Source organism: Xiphophorus couchianus, chromosome 7 (genome assembly GCF_001444195.1).
Source record: "Xiphophorus couchianus chromosome 7, X_couchianus-1.0, whole genome shotgun sequence".
In the NCBI taxonomy this organism is placed as follows: Eukaryota; Metazoa; Chordata; class Actinopteri; order Cyprinodontiformes; family Poeciliidae; genus Xiphophorus; species Xiphophorus couchianus.
Genome location: NC_040234.1, coordinates 12356940 through 12365205, shown reverse-complemented (window position 1 = coordinate 12365205; position 8266 = coordinate 12356940). Strand labels below are relative to the sequence as shown.

The following is an 8266-nucleotide window of genomic DNA, read 5'->3' as shown; positions in this document are numbered from 1 at the left end:
CTTTTTATACATCTTTACCATGGTGGTATTCACTCTTTTTTATTGATGTAAGGCCTATCATTTTATTTATAAGCAGACACTAAATAATAAGCTTTGCTCCCCTTGTTGACAGTCAAATAAATTCACATATGATCCATTGAAAATCTCCAATCAACCTGAGGTGACTTTGTCTGCATCTCCAGTATTTGAGCACATTAAGGACCAAAATCACTCTGGTTGTGTCTAAACAATGTTTATTTAAAAAAAAAACATACTAACATTATTTATACACAACACTACTTTTCTATCACAAAAGAAATGGTTAAGTAAGATCACATTTATACAGTAAGTGGCGACAGTGATTTCAAAACTATTCATTCATTTCAAAGTACTAATCTGTGGTTTCTGCTTCAGCTGTTCTATTAGAGATAAAAACAAAATGTTTAAATATTACAAGAATTATGCAAAAATAAAATAATGTAGAAACAAATCACTACACAATACTTCATGTGTTTGTTGAAACGAAGTGTACATCAACCTAAAGACATTTTTTCCATCACCAGGGAAAAGCACACAAAACAGAAAATGTGGCATGAAAGATTCACACAAAAACAAATAACAATGGAAATGAACATGATTTATTATATTGCTGTAATACACAATGGATTTGCAGTTCAAACTTATGCACATATACTACATGTATGTGCATATTTTTACAGTCCTAAATGTTTTAGGTCTGTAAAACAACATTTCAGTTTATTAATAAGGTACAGTTACAAACTTCTTCATTGGAAGCAGTCAGAGGAATATAAAAGAAATGTTTCAGATGACTACGCTGGTACTGCTATGGGAGCCTCTATCCTATGAGAAAAAAAACGTGAAAAAAAGTTAAGGTTAGAGTCTAAGCAAGAGATGCTATGATTACCACATCCAAAAACAGACAGAAACAACAAAAAAGCACCAAAGAAGAGGAAGAAACCAAAGCTATGCAAGAACAGACGATAAAGAGCTTTGCACATCTATTTGTTGTACCCACCTGCTGCCACTTGGGGGCAGTGTGAAAGGTCTGTGGAACAGTTGGAGCTGAATCTTGCTAAAGTGCCAATTTTCTTTAATTCCATCAAAAAGGAATCAGAAAAGGTTTGAGATGATGCGCTTATACTATCACCTGAAGCAATGGGAAAAGCTGCAACAAAGCCACAATCTGCTACTCTACAAGCATCCGAGTTTAATATTCCCACAAATTGGCGATCAAGAACACAGACTGATTCTTTTTATCACAGAGTGACACAAGATTTGTAACAGCCAGTTTCCAGCTTAAAACTGGAAACTTGTTTTAAGCTGTAAACATTTTTTCCTATGTTTCCAGCTGAAAAATTATAAGATGAAGCATTTACTCCAATTACCTTTTTTTTTTTATATATATCTTTCCATTTCTCAGAAGCAAATTCTCATAAGATCTGGCAAAAACATACTGTATGTTAATATTGTGTGCATGTAATATTGGTACATTTCTGTTTTATCATTCACTTATTTGCATATTGCTATATACCCAATATACTTCATGCTCACACTTATGAGACAAGATATTGCCACTGCAGGTTCTAAAGGTCATCATACTTTGAAGCAGATTTCAAAGTACAACGAAAGAAGTATTTCCTCAAAGTGGAACTAAGCTGAGTATTAAATTGATCTTTCAGGTTGTTTGTGACTCTGCTATAAAATGGTGGACTGTTTTCAAAACCACAACACACACAGGTTAAAGAAACAAGAAAGAGGTAAAGACTGAAAACTAAAGGTATTAGAACACAATGACAAAACGGGTTAAATTTTAACACACTGCTGTTTCAGTGTGTGTGTCAGCACTAGGAGAAGCTCTTACAGAAAGATGGCTGTAGTTCCTGCGATCAGGCTGCACCTCACTGGCGTAGTAGCTGGGTGGTTTCTCGGACCAATCATTTACTTTGCGTCCTTTTTTCTGGCTGCTGCCCTCATCTGAGCTCCAGGATCCTTTGTGGTGCGTAGGAGGGGAGTAGCTCCTCTCCCTCCTTGCCGATCTGCTATGCAGCTCCTCCATCAAGTCGTCGCGGCTTCGGGCACGCGGCCTGGACCCTCGCTCTCTCCTCCCGGACGAACTGCCCCTCTCGTTCCTTGAACTCCTGTGCGTTGCTCTTCCTCGCCGGTTGTCCCAGTCCGAATCGTCGCTGTACTCGCGCAGTATCCCCTGCCTTGGTAGAAGGTCCTCTCTGGTTCTGTACCTACGGTTGTCTCCCCGTTGGCCCCTTCCTGATCGGTTAGTACTCCCACTAGAGTGACTGGACATTCTCGGATACCCTCCGGCCCCGTCTCCAGCAGGACCTCGCTGGATGATAGGAGGCAGAGTGATCACCCTTCTTTCCACCCCTTTCACCCCCATATCATCCAGCGCCGACAACATGCTTGGCGGGCCGGGGGCGTAGGGCACAGCTGGAGGAGAGGGTTGGGGCTGTAATGGGGCCATGTTTCGGACAGCATGTGGTGCCATTTGAGGGGGTCCCACATCCAGCCCTCTCATCTGGTTCTCCAGGTAGTCCAGCATTGGGTTGGCACTTTGATTACTGCTACGCAGGCTGCCATTCACCATGTATTGAGCATGCAAAGGGGGCTGCTGCTGCTGTAGGGCCATGGGTCCCAGAGGGATGGGAGTCATGGAGATGTTTTGTTTGGTTGGGTAATCTGACACCGAGGCTGGGAGTAAACAAGGAAAAAAAAAATCAGATAAAGACAAAATAAAAACTTCAAGTTTACAGAAAAAGATGTTAAATATACTAAGGCACAACATAAATATGTAATGGGCTTGTTAGAAGTCCTTATAAGTGCAAGAACTGGTTTTCTTGTACTTTGGTTTTCAAACCAAATAGACACACCCTGTGAAAAGAAACAAATCATTCACTAAATAAATCTTTTCATGCTTTTGTTTGACCGATACTCACCTGAGTAGAGCAGGGGAACACCCTGGGAGGAGGTGTTGCTAACGTTTGCGTAAACAGGCTGACCGTACATCCAGGGAGCCATGGCTTTCTGAGCTTGTTTCAGCATTCGATGCTGCATCACAGCTGCAATCACAGCAAAGACCAGAAACGTTTCAGTGGCGCAAAGTATCACAGAGTTGGTTTATTTAATCAGAATCTGCAAGTTAATAATAATTTCCAATATTTTTTAACCTGAAAGTACATTCTAAGAAAGATAAAGATCATACTTTTATATCACAAAGTTTTAAAGACTGTGAAGGAACACTGAAGTGCAGCTCATTGCTGCATTAACTTTTTTCTAGAATTTTTTTTTTCCCAAATCAGAATCTGTAAAAGAGTTTCTGCCACAGAAACCTCCCTCTGCCTCCATGACATGAAGACATTGTCAGTACCTTTTTCAGGGCAACAGCAGGTCTGCGGACAGCAGGGGCAGCGGACATAGCAGCAGCATTTCTGCGGGCAGCACTGACAGCAGCATATGCAGAAGAGCATGATGAGCAACAGAGCGCCGATGATGATAAATAGCACAGTCAGCCAGTCTGAAACAAGAAAATAATTTTTATTACCGGGTTCCTATGTTTGCGGGCTTTGATCTTTGTGAATGTTAAAAGACAGCAGCAGAAACTGAAGAAACCTACGGTACACGATGAGTCTGACTTCTCGATCCGAGTCGCCTGTGGTGTCACCAGGAGCATCGATACTGCAGTAATACATGCCGTTATCCCACCACATCACCTCATTTATCACCAAGTCGGCCTCTGTTGAGAAAAAGTTTTGTTTAAATCCCTCTACACTGGGTATTTGCTATAACGTACTATTTACAATATGCTCTCTTAAAAAAGATAGAGAATACAATCCTTCAACACTAGAGTAATAGCCAGGAAAAAACAGGAGAGTATGCATGTTAACCGTCCCAGGACAACACATTCAAGCTAATAAGCAACATAGAAATTATACTGGGATCAAACTTACTGTTCTGGATTGTGATTTTACGATTTCTGTACTCTGACCCCAGCGTTGGCTCATTGACGCCTCTCTTCTGGATGACGGTCCGAACTGTGCGCTGCTTGTCTGGACAGTCATTGGCAGGATCCTGACCCATCTGGAGAGCCGCCTGATAAGCTTAAAAAACAAAGTAGAGCAGAGCATCAGGCTTACCGTTTCGGTTCAGGGTAAGTGCCTAATAAAGCAGCCAAGATGTTTTTTCTTTGTGTTGCAGTATTAGTTTGTACAATATCTTTTGTAGTTGTACAATTAAAAAGAAAAAAAATATATAAATTAAGCGAATTCAACAACAAAACTTAAGAAAGCAATTAACAGAGGTAATCAATCATAAACAGTACCTGGGTACATTACTTTTGTTGATCAGCATGTAGCCTCTGTGTCACAACTAATGATGTAATGATACATGTATTCATACCAAACCCTCTCTCTTCAGTGCACACATATAACAAACAAATACAGTCTTGTTTCACACCTGAACACATTTGCATGTGGAACTTAATATGCAGCGCAACATTTTGAAAAAGTGAACCAAAACTAAACAGAAGACTCCCAGCTGTCGCTAAACTCTGCTATTTGGGAACTTCAAGGTTTCTTACACAACTATGGTTAGGGGGAAAAAAAGATGGACAGGACCAAAGCTTTATGTCAGAGTCCACATTTTTCAACAAGGTATATAGCTTGCCCTGAACTAAACTGAATTGCTAACATAAACAAAGTCAAGACAAGGTAACTATTCTGGGTTCTGTGGAAAAGTCAGGTAAAGTCCAAATGCAGCTGCTTGCAGCATTCAACCAGTCCAAATGCTGCACAGCACATGAGATGCAGCAGGGCTTTAGAGTCTGACCAGAGGGGACTCCTCAACAGCCGTACTTGGATTGCATTTGAGTACATTTTATAAGCTCAACTAAGTATAAAAATCATTTACTTTTAAATGTCTGCAGTCTTATTAAAAATATTCTGATGCAACACTGACCATCTTCAGGTGGTTTTATTTATTTTATATTGCATTCATCCATCTATCCAGTCAATGGCTGTGCCCTTTATCATTTGTTAATGGAAAAAAAGAAAACATATTTTTTATATTAGGTAGATTTTAAATGTCATGATAGAGTCTTCGCCCTGGGTGAAGGGAAAATAAGTAAATACTAGTAAACTAAACACCGAACCTAACTGAACTTTTTTAGGACGGATTGACGATGCATTCAGAACTTCCTCCAAAGTTTATTTAGCCATTTCAATGAAAAAATAATCAAATATCTAAATGCAGAGCCTAAATTGATCCTACTGAGCCCTTCCCATTCACCGACAGCCTCACCTGCGGAGTAGTACTCCAGAACTGGGTCTTTACAGAACGACTTGAATTTCCACGTGACGAGGACCTCCTGTTGGTTTGCTGATGTTGTGTAGTCGCAGCGGATTGTCACCCAAGCAAACAGCGCTGTTGCTCTCTCAACCTGTGGAACGACCACCTGAATGGACAGCAGCTCTGGTACAAAGACGGAGAACAGTGACATGAGTCAGGTTATTTAAGTGACAGCAGCATAACTCTGTGGTTAAATGCAGGAATCTGACCAGACTGGTTAACAGTTTACAACAAGTAGACTGTGTCATCACCTATAATCACAGTTATCAGTCATTAACTGCAAACTGTATGCCTTCATGACAGGAAGCCATCGCTAATGAATAAAATTATGATCTACGATTACTGGAAAATGTAAACACTTTGTACCTGTTGTCTGATATTTATGAGCTTTTGCTTCTCATAATTTAACAATATTTGAAATCCTTAAACTTTGACGATCAGTTACAGTCATAATGTATTAACTTAATATAAAAAGATACATGTGAAAAAAACAGGATTGATTGAGCTTTACCTAATTTTACAAACATCTGCACACTCTATCCAAGTATGAAAAATATTCTATTAATTATCTTTAGTCTAACACAGTGTTTGATTTTACAGTTAAAACATATTGAGCTTCAGAGAGAAATCTAACTAGCAAGGCTCTCCAAAAATGACAATGACCTCTACAACAACCTTTAATACATATTACAAAATATATCAAATCAAAATCAAAGTTTATTTGTATAGCACGTTCAAAGTGCTTTAAATAAATCAGAAAATTACAAAGTTATAAAGAAAACACCACACAGTCATCAATTCAACAGACATTATCTTTTGATGAGACACCTCACCAAAATAATATCAGATATGTTGGCTAATGTGTCTTTTATTGTGATTCAAAGGCAACTCTAAACCGGTGGGTTTTTAGTCTTCATTTAGAGGAACAGAGCTAATCTGTTCCAGGCAAAGAAAATTAAATCAGTAGACAATTATTATAATTATTGCTGTCATTATTGTTGCAATAATAATATGGTCAAAGGTTCAAGCAAAAGTCAAGAATAGCCAACATTATGAAGTTCTTATGTGTTTTACAGAAAAAAACCTGTAAATCAAACTGTCATGCTACTCTTACATATGGACAGTATTAGTGTAAACTATCAGCAGGTTAAATAAAAATTAGAGGCTACAACCCTCTGCACCACTGACCAGCTTTAATTAATTACATTTATTTGACAAAAGTGATCATGAAACAAGAGACACGATTAGAAATGGTCTTTGAAACAGAAAACGTGACACAAATCCAATCCCTACAAGGGGTAAGAAGGCATTTAAAACGCTTTTGTTAACAGCGTCTTTGATAAATGATCTAACTCCTTTGTGTGGTTGCAGAAACTGTTCTCCTGATGTTGGGAGTTTCTTGTGTAAATGGAAAACTAGGCCCCGCAGATACGTGACATCACTCGGCCTTGTCCTGTTTACACCTGTCGATTATTAACTTGCCACCATTGTTTATTACTGACGACGATTTGCCCTAGGTTTCTTCCTTGTCTGTCTCTGAATGCCTCACTACAAATTATACAACAGTAACACAGAATCACAGGCGAACTTTCAGGCAGAAAGTGTTGGTCCTGGGAGAGCTAAAACCTCACCTGTTGGCAGGTGCAGCAGCAGAAACACCACCAGTATCACATTTCCCATCTCGGTGCTCTGTATCCTTCCGCGGAAACTTCACTTGTTGCTCTTGTTAACCGAAAATCTTGTAGAAACCCGGAGTACTGGTAGAAAAACGTCATGTACTCGCTGTTCTACATAATCACCGGGTTTCCAAAAAAGGCAACATGGTAGCGTTGCTTTTCTCCCTGAAGATGTTTCAGCAGTAGTTCAGACGAACTTCCAGTGGAAAGGCGGAGGATGATCATCCCCTCCCCCACTTAACTACAGGTGACATCACTGGCCCCGCCCACTGTGACAGGTGCGGGGAGACACGATGGGGGATATTAAATTGACCTGAATTTACAGAAGAATTTGCCCCCTTATAGCTTTCCTCTGTTTGTGCTTGTTTCCCACTTAAAGATATCGTCAAAGAAATTCTAATATCGCTTTGAAATGTAATATTCAAATTAAATATTTCATTTATGAAGGAAGAAAACTCCCCAAACCGCCATGCCACCACCTGTGTGAAAACGTTATTGCCCCATCCCCCACCCCGCCTAAATCTAACGGATAGTGTCATAATTTTAACATGATGTTTGTTTGTTAATGAGTCTTTTAATTTAAACCAAGCCATTTTTTTTAGAGAAACAAAAGTTGCTCTCTCTTTTAGAAGTTATCCTATCCGTCTCTTTCGTTGTGGTTTTAATCAGTAAGATTGAAGTAGTCCATCAACAACAGTCTGCAGTGCTGCTGTGAGTTTCCATTAAACAAGAATGCATTCCTCACGTGAATGCTGACATCCTCTTCATGAAGGAGAGGGATTTGTTTTCCTCACAGCTCCTGACTGTGGAGCTTCCTCTCAGGATGCAAAGCGCTGCAGCTGTCAGGATTCTCACGTCTTGCAGGGGACATGGACCCTCTTCCAGCTTTACAGCGCAGACACAACACAGACCCGCCTGTGCTGAAGTACTCTTCACTTCTCACACAATTGTTTCTCAATGCTCTAAGAAATAATGCAGAGATGAAAAGCTCTGCTCTCTGCAATTCCTTAATCCCTTCTTTTGTCTTTGTGAAGAGAGAAGATGCAGCACCTTTCAGTCTGTGCTGGCTTCTATCCACTGTGTGAAAAAGTTCATCATGATGGTTCATTAATCTGGGTATCAGAATTAACAGGTCTCTTATTTATTTTCTGTCAAACATGTACTGTAGCATAATTTTTGCTTAAAAATGTATCAATGGAGCAAGTCCTAAAATAGGCGAACAAGATACATGA

At 39.7% G+C, this 8266-nt stretch overlaps 1 protein-coding gene across 2 annotated transcripts; it reads right to left on the bottom strand.

Moving 5' to 3' along the window:
* Nucleotides 1-239: 239 nt before the first annotated feature.
* LOC114148518 (immunoglobulin-like domain-containing receptor 1) lies at nt 240-7265 on the bottom strand. 2 transcript variants are annotated; one of them, XM_028023872.1, is made up of 8 exons: nt 6990-7265; nt 5311-5481; nt 3963-4112; nt 3629-3748; nt 3383-3529; nt 2952-3074; nt 1862-2712; nt 240-840 (listed from the first exon to the last, which is right to left on the bottom strand). In XM_028023872.1, exons 1-8 carry the CDS (start codon nt 7036-7038, stop codon nt 802-804), a joined length of 1650 nt encoding a protein of 549 aa, XP_027879673.1. In that variant the 5' UTR covers nt 7039-7265; the 3' UTR covers nt 240-801. The 2 variants fall into 2 exon arrangements, with proteins under 2 accessions (XP_027879673.1, XP_027879674.1); XM_028023873.1 differs by having other exon boundaries at nt 1862-2706; nt 6990-7264.
* Nucleotides 7266-8266: the final 1001 nt, after the last annotated feature.